The 25,669-nt window shown below is 43.5% G+C and overlaps 1 protein-coding gene across 2 annotated transcripts in view; it reads left to right on the top strand.

Moving 5' to 3' along the window:
- The first annotated feature begins 10,925 nt into the window (after nt 1–10,925).
- BORCS5 (BLOC-1 related complex subunit 5) overlaps nt 10,926–25,669 on the top strand; it is a 90,517-nt gene continuing 75,773 nt past the window's right edge. The window contains exons 1-2 of one of the 2 annotated variants that reach the window (XM_075901143.2): nt 10,926–11,223; nt 13,171–13,314. In XM_075901143.2, the coding sequence (XP_075757258.1) occupies nt 11,166–11,223; nt 13,171–13,314 (202 nt within the window). In that variant the 5' untranslated portion in view covers nt 10,926–11,165. The remainder of the gene's footprint in view (nt 11,224–13,170; nt 13,315–25,669) is intronic. The other variant, XM_075901139.2, reaches the window with a different exon arrangement.

A 25,669-nucleotide genomic window follows, 5' to 3' on the forward strand; every position in this document is an offset into this window, starting at 1 on the left:
CCTCTGTCTGATCCAGGCAGCAAGTGGGGGTGAGGGGAAAGCAACTAGTCGGCTATCCTGTCAACTATCTGATAAGCGTTTGCTTATAGGATAGTTGACTAGCCCTTAACATCCCTAATTGCTATTGAATGTAGCACAACCCTACAAGGGGCAGTTACATACATATACAGTGTAAGAAATAGCTACTGTAAAACACTAGTACCAGACCTAGCAAATTCCTGTAAACCCAGTGATTGTTACCATGGTTCAGGCTTCTTTCCCAGTACACAAGAATTACTTTTTGCATCTTGCTTACAACACTGATGTTGGCTTTTTTTGCAGGAGTTTTACACTGTTGACTTGTATTTAGCTTGTTGTCCAAAGCTCCTACAAACCCCTCTTCGTGTGTTCTCATTCATAGCCTTTATAAGTAAACTCTCTAAGCAGAGTCAACTAGTGAAAGGGGACCCAGAGGGCTGTGTAAGGGCCAGGACAACCCTGCACCTGTTCCTCCCCTCTCCTCCTCTGCCTTTGCCCAGCACCCTGGGCGCTATTTTCCTATCAGTTTGGCAATTGCCTTATTATAACTCCATCTAGGTTACATTAGTATCAAAAACTTTACTAAAGTCAAGATAGACCACGTCAACCACTCCCTCCGCCCCATCCACAAGGCTTGTTACTTTGTCAAAGCTATCAGGTTGGTTAGACATGACTGCTTATTTATTTTTTCTGTGATCTTTCCAGGTACACAAATGAATGGCCTTATTTCCCTTTTTATAGATTAGCCATGCAATTGCCCTTTTCCAGTCTCATGGAACCTCTGCCATCTTCCATGCCTTTTCAAAGAGCATAGCTAATGACTCAGATACCTCCTTGGTCAACTCTATGGCTATGTCTAGACTATATTCCTTTTTCGGAAAAGGGATGTAAATTAGACGTATCACAATTGCTAATGAAGCGGGGATTTAAATCTCCCGCGCTTTATTAGCATAAAAATGTCTGCCGCTTTTTTTCGGCACAGAGCTTTGCCGGAGAAAAGCGCCAGTCTAGACGCTGATCTTTCAGAAAATAAAGCCTTTTCTGAAAGATCCCTTATCCCTTATTTCAAGAAAAAAGTGGTAGCTATTTTTATGCTAATGAAGCACGGGAGATTTAAAACCCCACTTCATTAGCAATTGTAATATGTCTAATTTACATCCCTTTTCCGAAAAAGGGATGTAGTCTAGACGTAGCTTATGAGTATTCTAGGATGCATTTCATCAGACCATGATGACTTGAAGACATCTAACTTATCTAATTTTTAACTTGTTCTTTTCCTACTTTTGCCTCTAATCCTATCTCATTTTTACTGGCATTCACTATGTTAAGCATCCAACCTTGTTGGTGAAACCAAAACAAAAAATTTGTTAAGCATCTCTGCCATTTCCACATTTTCTGTTATTGTTTTCCCCCTCATTAAATGGGCCTACCTTGTACTTTGGTCTTTTCTAAAGAATATGTTCTTGTCACCCTTTATGTCTCTAGTTAGACTGAGCTTGTTTTGTGCTTTGGCGTTTCTAATTTTGTGCCTACATACTTGTGTTATTTGCTTATATTCATACTTAGTAATTTGACCTAGTTTATACCTTTTGTTGTACTCCTTCTTGGGTTTTAGATAATTGAGAACACCATGGTTAAGCCAGGGTTGTCTCTTGACATACTTTCAGTCTTTTCTACCCAGTGGGGAAAACTGCCAGCAGTCTTCACTTGTTTTTCCGCTTGGACTTGCTTCCCATAGGACCTTATCTACCACCTTCATGAGTTTGGTAAAATCCACTGTCTTTATTTTGCTGTTCTTCCGCCTCCCATTCCTTAGAATCATGAACTCTGTTGTTTCATGGCCACTTTCACTCAAAGTGCCTTTAATTTCACATTCTCAACCAGTTTGTCATAATCAAATCTAGAGCGGCTTTCTCCACTTTCTGAAATAAAATATTGTCTCTGCTACATTCCCAGAACTTGTTGGATAATCTGTGTCCTGCTGTGCTATTTTCCTACCAGATGTCTGAATAGTTGAACTCCCCCCATTACCATGAGAACATAAGGTTGTTGTTATGTGCTGACTTGTACTGATTAGGTACACACTTGTACCTGATGTACCCAATAGATCTCTTTTGAGATAAGAAGACTATATCTGCATGCAGTTCTCCAGATGTGAGTATACCACAACGTTATTTAGCGGTAATGAGATATTATCTTTCTTTATTGTTTATGAATATGATAGCCTCCACTATTAGTGATAGGTTTCTTCCTGCATTCTCTTTTTATACCTACAGATTGTTCTTTTCAAAGTTTTCTTTTGGGATGAGGCATACCTGAGTGGTCGACAAATACCTTTGATGTCAGCAGGGGAGCGTCCAGACTATCGCGCTGAGCCGACAAACAGCTGATCAGCTGTTTGTTAGCTCAGTGCGGCAGCCATGTAAATTTAAATGAAGCGGCGATTATTTAAATCGCCGCTTCATTTTACTATGTCCGGTACCCTAATCTACATGCCTCTGTAGCCAGAGGCATGTAGTCTAGACGTACCCTTAAACTCAATTCACCTTAGGGCCAGTTCTCAATCCAAATCCATGAACCAAATATAGCAAATTATTTGAGCTAAAGAGGATGAAATGTAAAGTACTCCACTTAGGAAGGAACAATCAATTTCACACATGCACAGAATGATAGAGGTGTTTTTTTTTAAATATTAAACTGTTATTGTTATAATACATATATACAGGAACATTTTATTTTTAATTTCAACAGTTTTGGAATAATGAGAGCTTGACAAGCGGCGGCGAGCCCTGCTCACCAGCCGCGCAGTTTGGCACTCTGCGCATGCGCTAACCTTGCTGTGCGGCCGCACCAGGCTAAAATCTACCCGCCACGGGCGAGTAGATTGCCCTAATTGTCGACCCCTGGGAATAACAAATATCTGCGCATCCTTATCATAGAATCATAGAATACTAGGACTGGAAGGGACCTCAAGAGGTCATCAAGTCCAGTCCCCTGCCCTCATGGCAGGACCCAGTACTGTCTAGACCCGTGGTTCCCAACATGGTGCCCATGGGTGCCATGGCGCCCGCGGGGGCGTTTATGTGCACCCGCACCAGCGTTTTAAAACTACTCACATTCACCTCTGCTTAGAGCAGGGTTGGCAGCCTGGGGCCTGCAAGGGAGCCCGATGCGGTGTTTTGGAGGCTTAAGTTCTGCCCCCACCGCAGCAGGCAGCCCGTGCAGGCGCTTCAGTAGCTGGAGTAAATCCCACGCTGGTCGGGTCCGGTTGTGAGGCAGCAACAGTCCCCCTGCCCCCCCCACGCAAAAGAGCCATGGTGGGGCCCTTTGTGGTGCAGGAGCTGCGAGCTGGCAGGGGAGGGTCCCTCATGGCCGCTTCCGCCTCCCCGCACAAGCCCATTGGACAATGGCAGCTGCGGGAACCTACCAATCCTCAAGCACATGGCCAGGCAGGTCCTGTGGGAGAAACAGGAGAGCAGTGCGTCTCGCTGGTAAGTGTCCGGCCCCCCAGCTACTCCCACTCCGATATCTTCACCCACAGAACTCTCCTCCCAGACCCTGCACCCCAATCCCCTGCCCTAAGGCACAATCCAAACCCCTGGCCTGTCGCGCTCTCCCCCCCGCCCCCCCAGTAAAATGTCTGGTATTTTCTGTTTCTCAGCTGGAAAGCCACTTGGGACATTCTTCCCCTGCCATATGGAAGGGAGTGTGAAATGTAAAGGTGCCATGTTTTTTTTGGGGGGGGGGAGGGTGTTTTTTTTGCTCAACATTTGGACATCCCCCCTTTTTATTAATGCAGAATTTTGTTTAAAAATGAATTACAATATAATTAAAATAAAAATTATCCAATTAAATTAAGTTTCTATCAAAATTACCCAGTTCACATTTAATATGAAAATAGCCTTCAATTTCATATTTGATGCCTTTTTTCTATTTTTTCTCTAATGGGGGGGGCCCACAAAATTGACATTCTTCCCCCTGCCATGGTGGGGATGTGGAGTGTGAGATTTAAAGGTGCCATGGTTTTTTTTGCGGGGGAGGGTGCTTTTTTTGCTCAACATTTGGACATCCCCCCTTTTTATTAATGCAGAATTTTTTAAAAAATGAATTACAATATAATTAAAATAAAAATTATCTAACTAAATTAAGTTTCTATCAAATTTACCCAATTCACATTTAATTTGAAAATAGCCTTCAATTTCACATTTGATGCCTTTTTTTGTTGGCACCCGCCACACTCTTCTGAAAACGTGAATGTGCTATTGGCCACAAAAAGGTTGGGGACTACTGGTCTAGACCATTCCTGATAGACATTTATCTAACCTACTCTTAAATACCTCCACAGATGGAGATTCCACAACCACCCTAGGCAATTTATTCCAGTGTTTAATCACCCTGACAGTTAGGAAGTTTTTCCTAATGTCCAACCTAAACCTCCCTTTCTGCAGTTTAAGCCTATTGCTTCTTGTTCTATCTTCAGAGGCCAAGAAGAACAAGTTTTCTCCCTCCTCCTTGTGACATCCTTTTAGATACCTGAAAACCGCTATCATGTCCCCTCTCAGTCTTCTCTTTTCGAAACTAAACAAGCCCAATTCTTTCAGTTTTCCTTCATAGGTAATGTTCTCCAGACCTTTAATCATTCTTGTTGTTCTTCTCTGGACCTTCTCCAATTTCTCCACATCTTTCTTGAAATGTGGAGCCCAGAACTGGACACAATACTCCAACAGAGGCCTAATCAGCGCAGAGTAGAGCGGAAGAATGACTTATTGTTTCTTGCTCACAACAGACCCCTTAATGAATCCTAGAATCATGTTGGCTTTTTTTGCAACAGCATCATACTGTTGACTCATATTTAGCTTGTGGTCCACTACAATCCCTAGATCCCTTTCTGCCGTTCTCCTTCCTAGACAGTCGCTTCCCGTTCTGTATGTGTGAAACTGATTGTTCCTTCCTAAGTGGAGCGCTTTGCATTTGTCCTTATTAAACTTCATCCCGTTTACCTCAGACCATTTCTCCAATTTGTCCAGATCATTTTGAATTATGATCTTATCCTCCAAAGCAGTTGCAACCCCTTCAAGCTTGGTATCATCTGCAAACTTAATAAACGTACTCAGTCTGCCAATATCTAAATCGTTGATGAAGATATTGAACAGAACCAGTCCCAAGACAGACCCCTGCAGAACCCCACTTGTTACTCCTTTCCAGCAGGATTGTGAACCGTTAATAACTACTCTCTGGGAATGGTTACCCAGCCAGTTATGCACCCACCTTATAGTAGCCCCATCTAAGTTGTATTTGCCTAATTTATTGATAAGAATATCATGCGAGACCATATCAAATGCCTTGCTAAAGTCTAGGTATACCACGTCCACCACTTCTCCCTTATCCAGCAGACTCATTATCCTATCAAAGGATAGGATCACATATGGGGAAATATATAGGATTATATAGGATATATAGGATTATATAGGATATAGCTCTATATAGGATTATTTATAGTTTATATATAGCTAAAAAGTTTCAGGGGGTAGTAGCCATGTTAATCTGTACTTTATACATAATTATTAATACTTTTTCTTGTATTGAAGTACAGAGCAACATTACACTTCTCTAGTGCTCATATAATCAGAAGTCTTATTTGCAGTAAACTTTTCACAAAGTCACTGTAAAATGTACATTTTAGTTACATAATGGGACTAGGCACACTTGTTGCATCTGCACTGTTTCCTCTCATCACTCAGGTTCTTGCCAGTGATTTCCTCTGGAGTGCAGGGCACATGTGCCCACCTCTCACAAGAGTAACATAGAACCTTTGATAATAAATGAGAAAATTAAATAAAAAAGTCACAATTATACAGATAATTTTCACAAAATGGTAAAAATTACAAAATAAGCTGCATCTAGACTGGCAAGTTTTTCCACAAAAGTGCCTGCTTTTGCGGAAAAACTTGCCAGCTGTCTACACTGGCTGCTTGATTTTGTGCAAAAGCACTGACGTTCTACTGTCTGAAATCAGTGCTTCTTGCGCAAACGCTTTGACAGTCCCGTTCGGGCAAAAGCCCTTTTCTGGAAATGCTTTTGCGCAAAAAGGCCAGTGTAGACAGCTGAAAACTGTTTTGCGCAAAAAAGTCCCGATGGCGAAAATGGCGATTGGCATTGGAAAAGTGCTTTTACGGAAAAGCACCCATGACAATCTAGACGCTCTTTTCCGCAAATGCTTTTAACAGAAAAACTTTTCCGTTAAAAGCATTTGCGGAAAATCATGCCAGTCTAGACATAGCCATAATGTACCTTCAGCAGATAATCCCCACCGAAGATGACTATGAGAATTAGTGGAAATACTTGCTAATGTAAATTTTCTAACTGTCAGGATGGTTAAACACTAGAATAAATTGCTTAGGGAGATTGTGGAATCTCTATCACTGGAGATATTTAAGAACAGGTTAGACTGACATCTGTAAGGAATGAGTTAGGTGGTGCTTGGTCCTGCTGTGAATGAAGTGGACTGGACTTGATGGCCTCTCAAGGTCCCTTCTAGTTCTAGTGTTCTATGAGTCTATGAAATTTATTACAAGAAACGTGATCCTTTTAAACATGTTAACACATTGGCACAATGCACAATGTAATATGGTTACATTTTTGGCCACCAACTTCATGCTTGCACTGCTTGTTTTTTTTCTCATTAGACTCCAGCCCAAATAGAAAATTGATATCCACATCTGAATCTGCAAACATGAACTGCATATATCCATATCTGCGGATGTGGATACCCATGGATACAAATTGAATCTAATTTATTTATAAAGGCTAATTTATTCTCTATGCCCATTCAGTCCTTGTCCTTTTTTTTGAGACAGCCAGCAATGGGCTTTCATGTGGATGCCCGTGGTGTAGTAGTAGTTAGACTGAACCTGATGACTCATATCATATTAAATAGGCCATCAAATAGCCATGAGATGGAAATATGGTTTAGTCATTAGTGTAGCAAAACTCTCCCCTGTGTGACACAGCCAGGGGAAGACTGACTCTGACAGAGGAGACAAGTATCCCAGATACTGGAAGGAAGAGGGAAGTGGAGCAATGGGACCGTAGCTCGCTCTGCTCCCCGCCCCAACCATATCTTTCCACTTCTTGCCAGTGAATGCAGGGCTGGGAGAGAGAGAGAGAGAGGGGAGCCCCCTTCCCTGAGTGATGCAGCTGGGAGCCAGGGGGGAGGGGAGACATGTTGTTCCACTTTCCCATTGCTTCCTGTGAGTGCAGGGGCTTAGTCCAGGATATTGCAGAAAATTGCCATGCCTCTCACATGAACAGTGCAATGAACGTCCCAGAAACTGCACACCAGGACTTTCATTGTGCTGTGGCAGTGTCTGCATGGGATGTTATGTTGCAGATTCATACCCTGGCTTGCCATGTAGTAACTTGTTGTGTAGAGACATTCTATAGTTTATGACTGAGAAATGACCCAGGTACTCTCATCTGGGGAATAATGAAGTACTGCTGAGCTAAAATTCGGAACTTTACAAAGAGCTTGGGCTTCACACTGGAGATAAGCATGCAATTTGTCAGATACATATATTTATTCGGGCTTGGCTAGGAGCCAGCACAGAGAATGCTAGAGAGGGAAGAGTTGATGTGTTTATATTATTTTATAAATAATCTTATTTTTTGTCAAGGTTTACAAGTTATTAAGGGAATGTGTCCAGAGACATGAAGAGGGGTTTGTTGCTGTTTTGGTTGTGCTAGATACAAAAACAATAAAGGTTCACAGAGGTTATTTTCCTTTTTGCTCAACCTAAGCACCCTGTGAATTTTCTTTCTGGTTGTTCTTATCTCAGCCTTGTCCCAGTGATAAATACAGAATGCTGTTTCCAACTGTTTAGTTATGTATCACAGGTAGATGTTACTTGCTTTTTATGAGATGAGTGCTAAATTTCATCGTTTCATCAAAAATAATCAATACAATAAAATCAGAATAACAAAGTAATTTTCTATGCAGTTTTTAGAGATTAAGATGTTTGGGTTACAAATTTAGGCTCTCATCTCATGACTGTGACCAATGACTTTAAAATTAGAAGACTGTATGCAGCTGAGCTGATTTCCCTGCAAATGTTTGTACAAGTTGAAAAATGAATGAATATACGTCTCTGACAAATTGCATATGGATTAATGCTACTTTTGGGGAGGGGTTCTGAAAAATTGAGTGCATGCCCAATGCTGCCTCAGAAATGAGACAATTCCAATCAGGGACAGATGACAGTTTTGCGGGGCCCCGGGCAGCATATTTCCGCGGGGCCCCCCCTTTGCCACGGCACATGCGCAGTGACGCCATGCGCATGTGCAGCGGCACCACGGCGCATGCGCGGTGCTTTCTGAAGCGTGGGGCCCGGGGCAGCCGCCCCGTTCGCCCTGCCCTATATCCGCCCCTGATTCCAATGGAGATGGCTGAGTGACATTTCAAATGTTTCACTGAAACATACAACAAATTCATAAGGCCCTGATCACTTACTTATCCATGTGTTTAACTTGACTACTATTGATGGAACTAGTGTCACTGACACAGTCTCTATATGCCCAATGGGTGGCATACCTTATAACATTTAGGGTGTGTTTACACAGCACCCTAAATTCGAAATAAGATATATACAATTTGTGCTATGCAAATTGCATATCTTATCTCAAATCTGCTTTAAAATAGTTTATTTTGAAATTTGGTGCATCTACACAGTGCCAGATTTCGAAATAACATGCTATTTTGAGCCATCCCTTATCCCTCGTGCAATGAGGTTTACTGGGATGGCAAAAGAGCGTGCCCATTATTTTGAAAAATATTTCAAAATAACAGGCAGCTTGTGTAAACATAGGGTAGCTATTTTGTGTAGACGCAACCTTATTCCCTGATGCTTTAAAAACTCATAGACCCCAATCTAGGACAGTGCTGGTTATGTAACTGATGTACCTTGTGATCTCTATAACTGATATTTATAACTTTGCATAACCCAAGCGTGACCCAGATGTGCCTTCCTTTTTTAACCTGTGTAACATGAACTTGATTCCAAAACAGTAGTTTTAATACAACATTTCTATCTGTGTTTCCATGATAGGGGTATAAGAGATTTAGGCCTTGACCCTGAAAACACATACATTCATGACTTTATTCATAAGTCTCAGGTCCTGTGGCACCTTAGAGAACACACACATGCACGCACAGATATATATGAGCAAAACCTACTTCTTCAGATGAGCAGAGTAATCCTTTTCACTCAGGCTACATCTAGACTGCATCCCTCTGTCGACAGAGGGATGCAAATCAAGCACATCGAAATTGCTAATGAAGCAGGGATTTAAATATCCCATGCTTCATTAGCATAATCATGGCCACCACTTTTTTTTGACATGGAGCTTTTTTGAAAAAAAACCCCGGCAGTCTAGATGCAGATCTGTTGAAAATAAACCCTTTTTCGACAGATCCTGTATTCCTCAAAAAATGAGATTTATAGGATCGGTTGAAAAAGGGTTAATTTTTGACAGATCCACATCTATAATGCCGTTTTTTCGAAAAAGGTCCATGTCGAAAAAACATGGTGGCCATGTTCATGCTAATGAAGCACGGGATATTTAAATCCTTGCTTCACTAGCAATTTCGATGCGCCTAATCTACATCTCTCTGTCGACAGAGAGATGTAGTCTAGACACACCCCGTATGAATCAACTTCCAGATTAAATGAATCCAGAGTCTTCCCATCTTCAGGAAACATTGCAAATCTTCCCTTTTCTACTCACTCTCCTGAAGCAGCTCCAAATGAACAAATAGACCACACAAACCAAAAACCCCTTTCCCAAGGACAGTTTTTATATCTCAACAAGGGAGAAAGCCATGAAGAATCCACAAAGTCTAGCAAGGATTTTGCTGTTGCTAATCAATTTCACATGGATGATATTCTGATAGTGAGGTGATGGGTGGCCGTCAGAGTTTCCTGTAAGCTGTATGCTCGTGTACCCACTCAGGACAGATTCAAATGCCTCCCAGATGATTAGCAGAGTGCCCACAACCAGGTTTATTTGCTTCCACTGTTGGCACACATTTGCACATGCCTCGGTGCACATAAAAATTCTGCATATGGAAGGAAAAGATTAGAAGGAATGTTGGTGGAAGTATAAAACTCTTAGATAACAAATAGGTTGCATACTTACAGGATATGCATTATAAATATTTGCAGGCTCAGGGCCCAGAGACGTTTAATACTCCAATATACTCTAGCTCCCCCATCCCTTTCCTTTCTAATTTTAGTTAGCAGTTTAAAAGGCTCCTTTATTTTTCTTTTCCAGTCCTCTCAGGTAACTCTTTCCTTTTCTGGCTTACTGCATTTGGCAGGCTAGATGCTTGTTATCTCCAGGCATTTATCTAGCCCTGTTAAAAGTCCTGGTCTTCCCAACATCCTCTGGCAAGGAGTTCCATAGGTTGACTGTGCACCCTGTGAAGAAGGTTTGCTTCTTTGAATCTTGCTGGGTATTAATTTCATTTGATGACCTTTAGTTCTGATGTCATGGTAACAAGCACTTAACTTTACCTTCTTCACTTTTTCCACCCCAGTCATGATTCTATAGACCTCTCTCATGCCCCCCTCCCCTTAGTCTCCTCTTTTCTAAGCTGAAAAGTCTTTTCCATCTCGCCGTTCCAATCATTTTTGTCGCCCTTTTCTGACCCTTCTCCAATGCCCATAGCAATTATTATACCGTACTAGTCTCCCTGCTGTGGCGGGCTGTATCAGGGGAGGCCGTGCAGCCCTTTAAAGCCCAGCCATTGAGGGCTCCCTCCTCCCCTCTGCTGCATGGGCGAGGCCTCCTGCTCTTGACCCAGGAACAGAAACAAGCCTGGGAGCGGGCTGGCTGCTGGAACCCGGAAGGCGCCTGTCTGCGGGCAGCCAAAGCCCGGCCGCGGCTGCAGGGAGTCGGGCTTGGTCCCTAGCCCGCGTGCGGAGGTTGCGGCTGCGGCGCTGGGCGTGTCCCGCCTGCCCAGGCTGCAGGAGCCGGGCAGCCGGAGCGCTGCGCGCGGGGGGCGGAGGCTGGCGGCGCAGGGGAGGTTGCTGGCGGGGGTGCCGCGCTTGCAGCCGTGAGCAGCTCCTGGCCGGACTCCTGCAGCCGCCACCATGGGAGCAGAGCAAAGCGCGGAAGCGGAGCACCGGCCGAGTGATCTGAGCACGTCAGGTCGGTCTCTCCGGCCCCCCCCCCCCTTGCTCCAGTCCCGAGAGGGGCGCTGGGCGCAGCGGCTGGGGTGGCGCGGCGGGCTGCTGGGACGCTTGTGAAAGGCCGGGGAGGTGGCTGAGGGAGCCCTGTGTGAGCGGGGTGCGCTGCGCGAGCCTGAAGTGACAGCGCCCCGCCGTGCACACGTGCGTGAGGAGGGCCCCGACATGACAGCCGGGCAAGGGGCCACGCTCTGTAGCTAAGGAAGCCAGCGTTTGATGGTGGAGCCGTAGGGAGGGAGGGAGGGGTGGGTGGAGGCGGGCAGGAGGCTACTAAGCTGTTGGCGAGGCCTGGGCGATGGGAAGGGCAGCAGCGCTGTTGCTCCGAGCCTTGATGGTCGGACCAGTGTTCCAGTCCTGCTGCAAAAGACAAAACTGGTGAGGGGACAGTGTCTTGTTGGCACATTTCAGCTTGCTGCCTCTGCTGCACGCTGCTCGCCTGGCCATGGGAGGGTGGAGAAACTCCAGCCTCACCTAAGACTCCTGGAGGAAAATGTTGGGAGAAACTTGAGCAGAGTTGGTTTTTATCAAACTTTCATTGCAATGTGTAATGACATTACATTACAACAAATAGCTGCAACACTGTATATGCCCAGTGAAATCCAGAAAGTGACTTGAGCAGGACATGTTTTGAGGATTTTTTTTTTTAAAAAAGCCTTATATGCAATGGGACAGCATCACCTTCAAAATCATGTGGTGTCAAAAATATCTGTGTTAGGGTCAGTTGACTTGTCACCCCTCCCCTTGCTGCCTCTATTCTATAGAGGGGGTACTTGAAAGTGCAGCACCACTTGAAGCCTGGGGCCAGCTGGGGTGTCCGGAGGCTGCAGGAGGTGTGGTGCACGGTATCAGCTGGGGACTCCCCCACTAGGAATTTTACATCAGCAATTTGATTAGACCGTTACCCCATACTTAACATCCTTAAGCTGTACTTGTGTTACTATAAAGCCCTTTAGATTATTAAAAATGAAAGAATTAAAAAATGCTGTACTTGTCAGCATGTGTGCTTGTTTCATATGCACTCTTTTATGCTTCACTGGATAGTGAAAACTAGTAAAGTTGGTTTCACTTTTGTTCATGCCACTCTAAGATTTTATTTTTAGGCTGTGGTATTTTAAGATTCAAATAGCACAAGGGGTTGTTCACTTGTTTAAAACTAAATTTTTAACTGTCTTGTTTGGGTTTAAAAAATGAAAACATTTCTGTTGTTCTTTGGATTGCTTTTAATAACATTAAACTTGGTCCAAAGTTTTAAGTTGATGGTGATGCTCTAGCATTTAAAAAAATGCAATGTTTCCAGGTTTAAATTAGGGATATAACTTACTGTGTAATGCTTATCATTAACCGGTGCCCAGCAGGGCTGAAGCAGCCTCCCACCCGTGATGTATTTCACGCCAAGTCCCGCTTGGGGCTGGGCCCCATGGTTAACCATGTAACCAATAACATTTTTATCGGTTACACAGTTAATATTTGTATATATTTTTTTACCTCCTTAGTCTACATGAAGGTTTTAAATGGCCTGCAGCAGTTCCTTACAATGTAAGTAGATTGAGTTATTGGAAAGCAATAAATAGTCTTTGTTCAGCATGCCGTTGACTTAAAAAAACCTGGAATAATTTTGACTGTGATACAAAAGTGTGTGTGTGATCTATGTCTATCAAGCCCAGCCTCTTATAACTGGAGAAAGTAGAAGAGCACAGTACAGTCCATTTCACTTACCTGGGGGGCATCTAGGTACTACAGTAGTGGTTGCTATAGAAAAACTTAATGTAGACAGAGTATGCCCACTTCAGTCATGCTCTCTTGGTAAAGGATGAAACAGATCAGTAATGATAGTTGGCTATCTTTTTTTCTTTCCCTTTATCTTTACTTTTATTCATTTACATGTTTGGTTCCCCCTCCCTCCCCACAGCATCCCCTTCTCCAGCCAAGCACCGAGCTAAAATGGACGATATCGTGGTGGTGGCTCCAGGAACACAGTCCTTGCGGAACATAAGCAATGATCCCGATGTGATAAAATTGCAAGAGATTCCCACTTTCCAGCCCCTTTTGACAGGTAATGAGAATTTGCTTTTGTCTCTTCAGCCACTTTTCCCCTTTTAGGCTTATGCTTTGTTTCCCCTGTTGAGTTTCCTATCAGAGTCCAGGTTCCTGATGAACTGCTTCCCTTTTCTCCCTAATCTTTGTTTTACATCTTGTATGCATTAGGTCCTATGCTAATGTTGCTATCTTAAGAAGGGGTGATCAGAGGCAATAATGGGAATGCTGGGTGCTTTGCTGCATCCAGAGGCAACATTCCCTCTAATTTCTTCCATCTGTGTGTAGATTTCCATGCATGTGTGGAATACGTTTTTATGTTAGCTGAGACGTGTGAATGTGCACCACCAGTAAACGCACACAACCTAATAGCGTGCCCATCACTAATCAGCTGGGTGGCATCTGAATCTCTTCTGAGCAACACAAGTGCACCACTTACAGGGAACATTGCTCAGAGAGGCTAAAGGTACACTTTTGTGTTTTACAGGAGATTGAGAAACCTGGTGCAGTTGTTGAGGTGCCCAGCCTGGAGCTGGTACATTAGGAATTTTTTTGGGCCTTGTTCAAAAGTTTCCATGTTAGTCTGTAACTGGAAAAACTTAAAAAACAAAGAATAGTGTTACAGTACCCTAGAGATTAACAAAACATATAGATGGTATCGTGAAGTTTCGTAGGCACAACCCACTTCTTCAGATGAAAGAAGTTTAAAGGGTCCAGTTTTCAAATAAATTGCACAGAGAGGGCATGGAGCACAGAGAAGGGGAAAAGGGGGGGGGGGGGAGAAATTGTCATTGTCTATGCTAAATGACGCTGATGAGCACTTAGTACCCACTGTAAGTTCCCTTTATTTGGTTTTTTAAAAAATGTCATTAGGATATGGACTGTGGCAGACCATCCAGCCAATGTCTTTGTTTAGACTTCTCTCTTTTAAGCAGGGCTAATCAACATGGCCCGCAGCCTGTTTGCAGCCCATGGTGCAGTTTGGGTTTATGTGGGGCTCAACACACAGCCTGCAGGTGGGAGACGAAACAAAATAGTAGTCCATATAATGGTCTTCCGCTGATATGTAGTTTAGTAGTTAAATTCCTGGACTGTCATTGCTCATTAAAAGTGCTGTCATATGGGTAGAAATTGGGTAAATGTTGCATTGAATTAATATCAGCAGAACTGACTTAAATGGGGCCTGTGTGTTGTGTAGTCTTGCCTTAATCTTTGTATTCATTCCTGTCCTTGTGAAAGAAGTTATTTGCATGCATATGCAACCACACTTGAGTTGCGGCCCTCTATGAGTATCGTTGTGGCTCCCGAGGCTTCCGAAGTTGAATAGCACAGCTTTTAGGTATCAGACTTGTAAAGGGAATTAGGTTTTGTAGCTTCCCTGGGCCTTGTTATTATTGGATGCTATTGAAAAATAGAATTAGACATGAGAGAGGAAATTCCCTTTTGGGGCCTGTGGAACGCAACTGTGTCCCTTTGTGTCAGGTTTTTAAATGCCTTAGTACCACCACATCTTCTTTCTTTTAATACCATCCTTATTCCTTTGCCTGTTCCACTCTCCTTTCTGAGCTGACCATTCCTTTTTCTCTCCTGCTCAGTTGCTTTTCTGGTACTTTAGCTGAATGCAATGCTCCACATACTGCTGATAGGAGCATTGTGTCTGTCATCTTGGTGTTGCATGCATGTTATAGAGATTGTGAATGTCAAAGGCCAATCGCTGAGTTTTGTGGTGCTGGGATGCTTCTGTGCTTGGGAAGCCCCATAGAATTCTGTAGAGTTATGCCTTGAGCTCTTATGTGAGGAAAGCAAATGAATGTGGCAGAAGCAGCACTGGAAGGATCCTTGTTAGTAAAACAGAGATAAGGAGGTAGGGGAAAGGGATAAGTGAGGATACTTCATTTGGGTTGGTATTCCCAGGAGGAGAAAAGAGACCACAGTTCTCCAAATAATGCTTGTGACTTGCTTCAGAGCCTGTCGGCACTGCTTCTGATCTGGTTGTAATGTTACTGAGTGATAGAAGAATGGTGTCATCAAAGGGTGAAGTTGTTACCAGTTCAAGAATCCAGTTTTTATCCCGAGGTTTCAGTTGCTCTCGAAGGGTGTGTCTACACCGCACTTACCTTGAAATGGCTTATTTCAAAATTTGGCACAGTCTATCCCATGCCAAATTTCGAAATAGAGTGCTATTTCAACAAATCCCTTAACCCTCGTGGAATCGAAATAATGGGCATGTTTAAAGATGCGGATAGCTATTTTGGAATACTGGAAGTATCCCGAAATCACTCTGCTGTGTAGACGTAGCCTAAATGCTATTGGTCAAGAGTGGGCAAATTCCGGCCCACGGGCTAGATCCAATCCAGAGGGTTAGTCCCGGCAGGCTCCTAAATTTATATTTACCTGTACCTCTACAGGTATCGGGTGACCGCAGCTCTCATTGCCCATTGATTGCTGTTGGTGGCGGGAAACGGTGTCCTAGGTTGCACCACTTCTCGCTGCTCCAATTGGCGACGGATCACCATTCACGGCAACGAGAGCTGTAATCGCCTGATACCTGCAGAGGCACAGGCAAATATGGGGGCGGTGGCCCACCAAGGACTAACTCTGGCCGGCTGCTGGTTGTTTTTGTTTGTTAATCCACCCCTGCTCCTGGGGAATCACTTTGCTATTCTCAAATACATGTGTGAGTTGTGACTTTTCTAAAACACCCAGTTGACCCTCCACTCCCATTTGAAATCAGTTTCTATTGCACCAGTTAATGAATTGATGTACAGGCAGTCCCCGGGTTACGTACAAGATAGGGACTGTAGGTTTGTTCTTAAGTTGAATCTGTATGTAAGTCGGAACTGGCGTCAGCCACTGCTGAAACTGATCAGTTTCAACCGCAGCTGAATCTGAACGCCAGTTCTGACTTACATACAGATTCAACTTAAGAAACCCAGGTGTCCCCAAGTCAGCTGCTGCTGAAACTGATCAGCGGCTGATTCCAGGAAGTTTGGGGCAAAGCAACTCTGCCTCGGGCTTCCTGTTGTCAGCCACTGGTCAGTTTCAGCAGCCGCTGAAACTGACCAGCAGGGATGCCTGGGGCAGAGCAGCTGGGGTGCTGCCGGGTTGGTCCGGAGCAGCGCTGCGGGACCAACCCGGCAGCCCCAGCTGCTCTACCCCAGGGGTAGGCAAGAAAAGCCTGGTCTGCTTGGGGGGGAGGGGCACTAGCTGCAGCCCCCCCCCAGCAGACCAGAGAGACAGGGGTGGCGGGACCGCCCAAGTCCTCCATGGCTTTGCTCCGTCTCCCTGGTCTGCTGACCTGGGAGACGGGGAGCAAAGCCGCAGAGCACGCGGGCAGCAGGACAGTCCAGGCGTGCCGCGGCTGTCCCACTGCTGGCGTGCTCTGAGGCTTTGCTCCCCATCTCCCTGGTCTGCTGGTAAGACCAGGGAGACGGGGAGCAAAGCCGCGGAGCACACCCGCAGTGGGACAGCCCAAGCGCGCCTGGGCTGTCCCACTGCGGGCGTGCTCCAAGGCTTTGCTCCCCGTCTCCCTGCAGACCAGGGAGACGGGGGGCAGCTTTTCTCGCCCCGGAGGACGGGGGTGGCGGACCGCGGCGCATCTGGGCGTCCCGCCACTCCCGTCCTCCAGGGCAAGAAAAGCCCCGTTCGTAACTGCGGATCCGACGAAAGTCGGATCTGCGTAACTCGGGGACTGCCTGTATTACTGCTTTAAACTGGCAGTGCTAAACTTCTTGTCTTTAGTAGGCATCTGCTGTGAGGAGAGCTGGACGTGTCTCCCTTAGGTACCAGACAATGTCTGTGTGAGGCAGTTATAGGACTTGCTGGAGAACCCCACAAGGTGCTTGTTCCTGGAATTGAATGTATTCTTCAGTGCTCCCAAAGGGGGAGGAAGTGGGATATGAACTTGCATCTCTGAAGTGTCAATACAGCATGTTGCCATTAGACTGCTTTGCTGCCACCAGTATGTGGTATGCTCTCTGTTTTGTTTGTGTGACTTCAGCATTGGTGAAATATAATCCTCTCTTTGTATTGGGCTGTCATCTGAGAGCCCCAGTCACAGACCAAGGTCCTTCTATGTTTGTATGGTACCTTGTACAGAACAAAATGGCAATCCTTGTCCCCCCCCCCCCCCCCCCAAGAGGAGCAGTCTGACAGCCTAGGAGACTGAAGTCATTAGAAACTGCATACACAGAATGTGCCCCTAAAGCCAGGTCTATACGAGACCCAGAAGGCTGGCTTAAGGTACATAACTCCAGCTAAGTAAATTAATGTAGCTGGAGTTGACATATTTTAAGCTGAACTTGGTACCATCTTCACAGTGGAAGGTGGATGGGAGTAAATGCTCCCATTGACTTCCCGTCTCCTCGCGACTGCAAGGAGTACTGGTGTTGCCCGTGGGTGCCCTCAGTTTTCATTTTAGCAGGTCTTTACTAGGCCCGCTAAATCAAATGCCAGAAGATTGATCGCTGGCATGTAAGTACAGACTGGGGGAGCGCGGGAGGGCTAACACATTGCCTGACCTGACCTTCCATGTGATTCTCCCCTAAATGCTTAGTGTTTTGAATGAGAATTTTAGGTGGATAAGCACTGCTGATTGGGGCCTTTTACCATTAATATGTCACGAGTACAGTTTTTGTTGGGAAGAGTCCTGGAGTCTGACACAGAAAAGAATAAAATAAAAAACTTTGACATGACATCCTAAGATATTTCTCTGACCAGCTGGATAAGATAGTAAAGAGCTACAATTTGACCTAGTCTCATGTGTCTAATTAGATCCCAAGTTGCTGAGAGGTATATGGTAAGCATGTTAAGGACTAGTCGATTTCGCCCCCCCTGCTGCCTCTATCAGAGGCATCAAAGGGGAGGAAAGAAGGGGTACTTCCATATGGCACTGCTGCCTTGAGCCCGTACTCTGGGCTCTGTGCAGCACTGCACGGTGTTCGCTGCCCCTTTGAAATGTCACGGTGCTACTGCTTTGAAACGCCACCATGTGGAGCACAGGGTCAGTTGGGGATTCCCTGGCTGACCCTGAGGTCCATGCAGCATTTCCACAGAACCTGGGGTCAGCTGGGGACCCCCTAGCTGATCCTGGGTTCTTGTAAAGCATTTCAAAGCGCTGGTTCCGGGGAAATGCTGCGCAGAGCCCTCCCCAGCTGACCTTGGCTCCCTGTGGCATTTCAAAGCACCAGTGCTGCATGGAGCCTGGGGTCAGCGGAGGACTCTGAGTACCCCACTGACCCCATGCTCCATGTGGGCACTTCTGCTTTGAAATGCACAAGAGCCTAGGGGCTCTTGTGCATTTCAAACTGGAAGCACCCTTATGGAGCCCAGAGTCAGTGAGACTTCCCGCTGGCCCCAGCCTGCACGTGAAGTTCCAATTTTGAAATGCACAAGAGCCCCTGCTGGAGCTCATTTACTTTTCAAAAGAGGAATAAGGAAGTGCTTATCCACTTTGAAAGATATACAGCATTAGTCCAGTGGATGTCTAGAGAGGGCTTCAGATTATAGTGTGATGAGACTTTCCCTTACACTAGAGATGACAAACTTAAAAAAAAAATTGGAGAATTACACAACTTGTTGTCGCAGGATCCACCTGGGCAACTTATCTGGTGTTTATTATGACTGCACAAACCAGGTTAATTGCACTAAAATGGAAGGAGGAGGGGAGAGAACTTACTTTAGCAGGAAAAATGAAGTCTGATGCTGCATGATATATATTTTTTTTAAACTTTCCTTCCACAATACTTGCCATTTTCAGCAGGACTGGCCTGTAAGCTTTCCAGAGATTGTCTTGATAAAACAGTTCTTGTATTATGCTATAAACAGGACTATGTAGCACTTTAAAGACTGACAAGATGGTTTATTAGGTGGTGAGCTTTCGTGGGCCAGACCCACTTCCTCAGATCAAATAGTGGAAGAAAATTGTCACAACCATATACTGTATACCAAAGGATACAATTAAAAAAATGAACACATATGAAAAGGACAAATCAAATTTCAGAACAGAAGGAGGATGGGGGGGAGGAAGGTAAATGTCTGTGAGCTAATGATATTAGAGGTGATAATTGGGGAAGCTGTCTTTGTAATGGGTAAGATAATTGATGTCTTTGTTAAACTTAGGTGTAAAGTGTCGAATTTAAGCATGAATGACAGTTCAGAGGATTCTCTTTCAAGTGTAGTCTTAAAAGGTCTTTGATGCAGCTAATCAAGTCGTTGAGACAATGTCCTTTCTGGTTGAAATGGCAAGAAACTGTTTTTTCTTTGTGATCCTGTCTAATATCTGTTTTGTGGGCATTGATCCTTTGGCAAAGTGTCTGAGATGTTTGTCCAGTGTACAAAGCAGACGGACACTTTCGGCACATGATAGCATAAATTATATTTCTGGATGAGCAGGAATATGTGTTCTTGATCTTATAAATCACTAGGTTAGGTCCAATAATGGTATCAGCAGAGTGAATATGTGGACAAAGCTGGCAATGGGGTTTGTTGCAAGGGAAGGTACCAGGGTTGGTATTAGTGTGGTATGTCCTGTGGTTGTTGGTAAGAATCATCTTGAGGTTAGGTGGTTGTCTATAGGAGACTATGGGTCTGTCTCCCAGAGACTCTTGGAGTTTAGTATCCTATTCCAGTATAAGCTGTAGTTTATTGATAATGTGTTGGACAGGTTTAAGTTGGGGGCTGTAGGTGATAACAAGTGGTGTTCTATTGTTGGTTTTCTTGGGTCTGTCTTGAAGTAGATGGTTTCTAGGTATTCGTCTGGCTCTTTCAATTTGCTTTTTTTATTTCTCCCGGTGGGTAGTTGAGGTTTATAAATGCTTGGTAGAGATCCTGAAGTTTCTGGTCTCTGTCAGTGGAATTAGAGCATATGCGGTTGTATCGAAGGGCTTGGCTATAGATGATGGATCGTATGATGTGTTCTGGATGGGAGCTGGAAGCATGTAGGTAACTGTATGAGTTGGTGGGTTTTCCGTAGAGAGTGGTATCTAATTTTCCATTGCTGATTTGTACTGTGGTGTCCAGGAAATGGGTCTCTTGTGTAGAATGGTCAGGCTGAGATTGATGGTGGGGTGTAGGTTGTTAAAATCTCTGTGGAATGTCTCTGTGCCATGCGTCCAGATCATAAAGATGTCGTTGATATAGCATAAGTAGAGAAGGAGTTAAAGGGGACGGGAGTTGGGGAAATGTTGTTCTAAGTCAGCCATAAACATATTAGCGTACTGTGGGGCCATGTGTGTACCCATGTCTGTGCCACTGATCTGGAGCTATAAGTTGTTCTCAAACTGGAAATAATTGTGGTTGAGAACAAAGTGGCAGTGGTGTCCTCTGGGATAGTGTTTCTAATTGTTTGTAATCCGTCTTCATGTGGGATGTTGGTGTATAGAGCTTCTACGTCTATGGTGGCAAGGATGGTGTTATCGAGGTTATCGATGTTTTGTAGTTTCTTTAGGAAGCTATCTCGGAGATTCTATTGGCTGATACCATTATTGGACCTAGCCAAGTGAGTTATAAGATCAAGAACACATATTCCTGCTCATCCAGAAATATAATTTATGCTATCATGTGCCGAAAGTGTCCGTCTGCTATGTACATTGGACAAACGTCTCAGACACTTCGCCAAAGGATCAATGTCCACAAAACAGATATTAGACAGGATCACAAAGAAAAAACCGTTTCTTGCCATTTCAACCAGAAAGGACATTGTCTCAATGACTTGATTACCTGCATCCTGCTTCAAAGACCTTTTAAGACCACACTTGAAAGAGAATCCTCTGAACTGTCATTCATGCTTAAATTTGACACTTTACACCTAATCTTAAACAAAGACATCAATTATCTTACCCATTACAAAGATAGCTTCCCCAATTATCACCTCTAATATCATTAGCTCACAGACATTTACCTCCCCCCCCCCCCCCCCAATCCTCCTTCTGTTCTGAAATAATTTGTCCTTTTCATATGTGTTCATTTTTTTAATTGTATCCTTTGGTATACAGTATATGGTTGTGACAATTTTCTTCCACTATTTGATCTGAGGAAGAGGGTCTGGCCCACGAAAGCTCATCACCTAATAAACCATCTTGGTAGTCTTTAAAGTGCTACATAATCCTGTTTTTTGTTTCAGCTACACCAGACTAACACGGCTACATCTCTATCACTGGACTATGCTATGGTCTTGTCATGGGACTGTGCTGCTACACTTACTACAGTTGACTGACTAGTTTGAATGGTTTCGTCTGACATGCTGAACAAAAAACAACCCACATCCTTTTTATTTTTGCATGGTGTAGGAGGAATCTAGAAGAAAGAAAAGTGCGGCCTGATATACTAATATCTCTGCCCCATGGAGTGACATCCTTACTTTATATATTACATACGGAGCATTAATAAAGAGCTTTTTTTATTTTAGAGAATCGTTCTCGACAGAATGTGTATTTCCTTTTCTTCTGTTCCAGTATTTGTTTACTGCATTGTAGTTCTATGAAAATCCAATTTGGCAGAATTAAGAAAATAATCTGTACCAGGTGCATTATTATATTGACTTTTCCTTGGCAAAGCTCTACTGTTAAACCAATTCATAGCATAGAGATGAGACCCTCCTAGTGTGAGAGGACAATTATTCAGTGTGAGATTTATTTTTTCTCTCTCTCTAATTGCAGAAAAAAGAAGGCTCTTTTCCTCTAATATATTTGCTGAGGCCAAAACCACGGATAAATGTCAATTAAAAAAATCACCCATGAAGAAAATTACTTAAAAGACAAATAGTATGACACACAATCCCTACAGGTCTGCTATAACATGACTTGTGTCCATCTTCTTAAGGACCATAATGCACTGTAAGTGCTTAAATAATGGTCAAGGTTTTAAAAATGTGTACCTTATTTTGGTTATTAATGGTCAGTTTGGTTAACCAGTGGAACAACTCACCAGGGCTTTAGTGGATTCCCCATCATTGGAGATTTACAAATCCAGAGCAGACGTTTTTCTGAAAGATGCAATCTAGCTCAAACAGGAAATAACAGGGAAATTCTTTTCTGTGTTACTCAGGAGGTCAGACTAGATGATCTCTAAATGGTTCCCTCTGGCATTGTGTAATCTTTGAGTGCTCAACTTAAAAACAAACAAACAAACCGTAGAGGGGCCTGATTGTTGCTGAATTCCCATCCTCTGAAAATCAGGCTCTATTAAGGGTCTCGAGTTGGGTGCCCCAATTCCTGTCATCTGAAGAAGTGGGCTGTGCCCACGAAAACTCATGATACCATTTACTTGTTTTGTTAGTCTGTAAAGTGCTACCAGACCAGTTTTTGTTTTTTTAAGTTCATCCTGTACAGACTAACTTGGCTACCCCCTGAAACTTGAAAATCCTGTTCAGCAATGGTAGTAGTTGAATTTTTTGAGTTACCACAAGGTGGCACTATTTGCTTCTACTTTCCTGAGAAATTGAAATGAATTTTGAACATGGTTTGTACAAATATTTCCATGCACAGCATTTCTAACAATAGATGATGCAGCACATCAATGAGAATTTAGAGTGTTGGAGTGGAGGGGAGAGACTAGACATGGTAGGCTTGGCAGGCATGAGCATCAATGTATGGAACTGATAAATCCATTAACTACTCTTCTTGGCACCGAAATATCTCACTGGGCGACACATGAAGTTCAAATGTATTGCAAATAGGCACAGCCTCATTAACTCTAGCATGGCTGCGTCTGCTTGCACTAGGACTGACTTAACCTATTCTGACCAAACTTTTATCCTTGCCCATGTCCCATTTCACCCAGTCCCACTTTGGACAGTTTTTGCCTAGTGCTGTTTAAACTGGATTTTTCATAGAACTGCCCTCCCCAAATTGCCTTTTCAGTGAGAACAAGCATGAAAAATAACACCCTAAAGCAGGAGTGGGCAATAAATGGTCTGCAGGTCACATGCTGTTTAACAGGATTAGTGCCTGGGGGGCCACCAGATGCTTCGTTGACCTGCGCTTGCATAGGTACAGCCACACACTGCTCCCATTGACCACGGTTCGCTGTTCCTAGCCAATGGGAGCTGTGGGTAGCTTTATTCAGTATTTATCAAGTGGGCCACCACTTCCTGCTGCTCCCATTGACTATTGTTTTCCATTCCCAGCCAATGGGAGCTGCGAGCATCCGTACCTGCGCATCTTCAGTTAAATAAAGCCTCTGGCATCCTCCCAAGGCGAACTCTGGCAAACCACGTCCACCCCATAGGCTGCTTATTGCCCACCCTTGGCTTAAAGTGTATTAAATTATAGCCACCTGAAAATAAGGACTTGCAGTGAACAGTGACTTCTCAAATGCTGATTCTGCCATTCTTCTGCTGCTAGTATCAGAAGAATTGCTTTAGGTTTTGCTCATTCATTGCACGGTAATAATGATTAGTACTGAATATTAGCTGAACTACTATTTTTAGCTAGACTCCTCTGGATGTCCTTAATATGGGCCATATGGTTCCTAATATGTTTTGTAAAATACTTTGTGGACAATCAACTGTATGCTCATGTATTTGTCTCTCTTGTTTCTCTGTATTTGTTAAAGGACTAGCTTTGCAGATGGGGAGCCCTGCATCTGAAATCTGGTTGTGCTGTATTTCTTTTTGTCAGTGTTTTTTGGATTGGCAGTGGACTACTATCTGAAGGTGGTGATTGTACTGTGTTAAGGAAAATGTTTTCTCAAAGAGCAAATCAGGTCCCTGGAGAGTAACTTAAATGAGTGAAGACTGACTAAAAATGGCAACCAGGATCAGTTGAATGTACTTAGCAGACACTAGCTGGCTCCATAGCAGATCCAGTTGGATGGATGATCCAATGGTGAATGTGTTCATTTTGAAGTCCTGTGCTGTTCTCCATCAGGACTGCCTGTTGGGTGGGAATGGTATACAAGTGTGGAATATCATGGCCCTATACAAGTTGTACTTGTACGTTTCAGTTGAAACGCTCCACTAAAATGACACTGTTAATAATTCAGAACCTCAGTAGTGGGAACCATTACCCTGTTTTTGGCAGGTTCTCTTGAGCTGGTACTTTCCTTCCACCCTTTCCCCTCTCGTTTCCTCTAACTGGAGAGTTGAATTGAGTATTTCTGGTTGCCAGTGAGGTGCTTGCTCATATGTGGAAGAATGACTGGCAGTCTGCTGGTGGGGGACACTTTAGTCTCTGTACAGAGCTATTTGAGCAGCCTTCGTAATGCTTCTTGCTAGTGTGGTGCAAATATCAAATAACTTTGTGTCCATTGTTTTTAAATGCTGGTGAAATATGGTGGGTTAATGGCACTGCTGCTGATTTCTTATAATGCTGATGAAGATCACTTTTTTTCTTGTGCTCCCTTAGCTCTGTTGTATCCACTTGCTGTCTGTTTATAGCCTTAGAGTAGGGCAGGGACCATCCCTAATATATTTGCCCAATAGTATCTGCAGCCTAAAATTTTAACTTGAGGGATAGTACGGGATAGGGAATGGAAAGATCATAAGTTTGTGGCAAAAAGGACATTCAAGGTCTGTATTTGAAGGGTAGATACAGTGTGGTTAGCGCTGTAAACTGATCTGTTGGAAAAGCTTAGTAATAAAGAATATCTGTCATAACTTGTATCCTTCTTTGCATTTTTAGCAGATCAGCCAAATATAGGGCTTGAGAGAAGCCCAATGATGTGGAAATGGCTTTATATAGCTGTCACAATTCCTATACTGGTCCTGAGTGTACTGGTTGATCTCTGGTCTACAGAGATGTCTAATTGGCATGAGAGGTGCTTAATTTTTTTTCAGACAAATTCTTTTGTTGAAAACTGACCTATAGAAAATAAAATGTGTAAAAGGAAATGTGAAGTTTCTCCTTTATTTGGTTGGTTTCAAATGCTTTGATGCTACTGACTTCCTTTTAAAATATATTCAGTTCAATGAGGTGACATTTCTATTTTAAATAAATCCCAAACTTTATTGAAATCTATGCATTTCAAAAGTTTTTAAGAAATTCCCAAAACATTTTGAAAAAATGAAAATGGATAATTTGTGAACCCTGCAAAATGGAAACAATTTTGGTATTTTTGTTCATGGTTTGACTTTTCAGGTGTCTTTTTCCATCACTAAGTTGATTTAATTTATATAAAAATATATTTATATATTTATAATTATATAATATACATAAATAAATTAAATAAAATTATTTAAATATGACCTTGAAAAAAGGCTGTAGTGGGCAGGTGGTTGGAGAGTCATATGAATTTTCATCTGTTTACTTTTGCAAGTAAAATTGCAAAATAAAAACATGTGCATGGCCCCTTTCACAGAATGATATTAATCTGCTGGAAAAACTTAGCAATCAAGTGTGTCTGTCATAACTCCTATCCTTGTACTGGCTTACCAA

The sequence above is a fragment of the Pelodiscus sinensis genome, chromosome 1 (genome assembly GCF_052426305.1).
Source record: "Pelodiscus sinensis isolate ZL-2025 chromosome 1, ASM5242630v1, whole genome shotgun sequence".
Taxonomy (NCBI): domain Eukaryota; kingdom Metazoa; phylum Chordata; order Testudines; family Trionychidae; genus Pelodiscus; species Pelodiscus sinensis.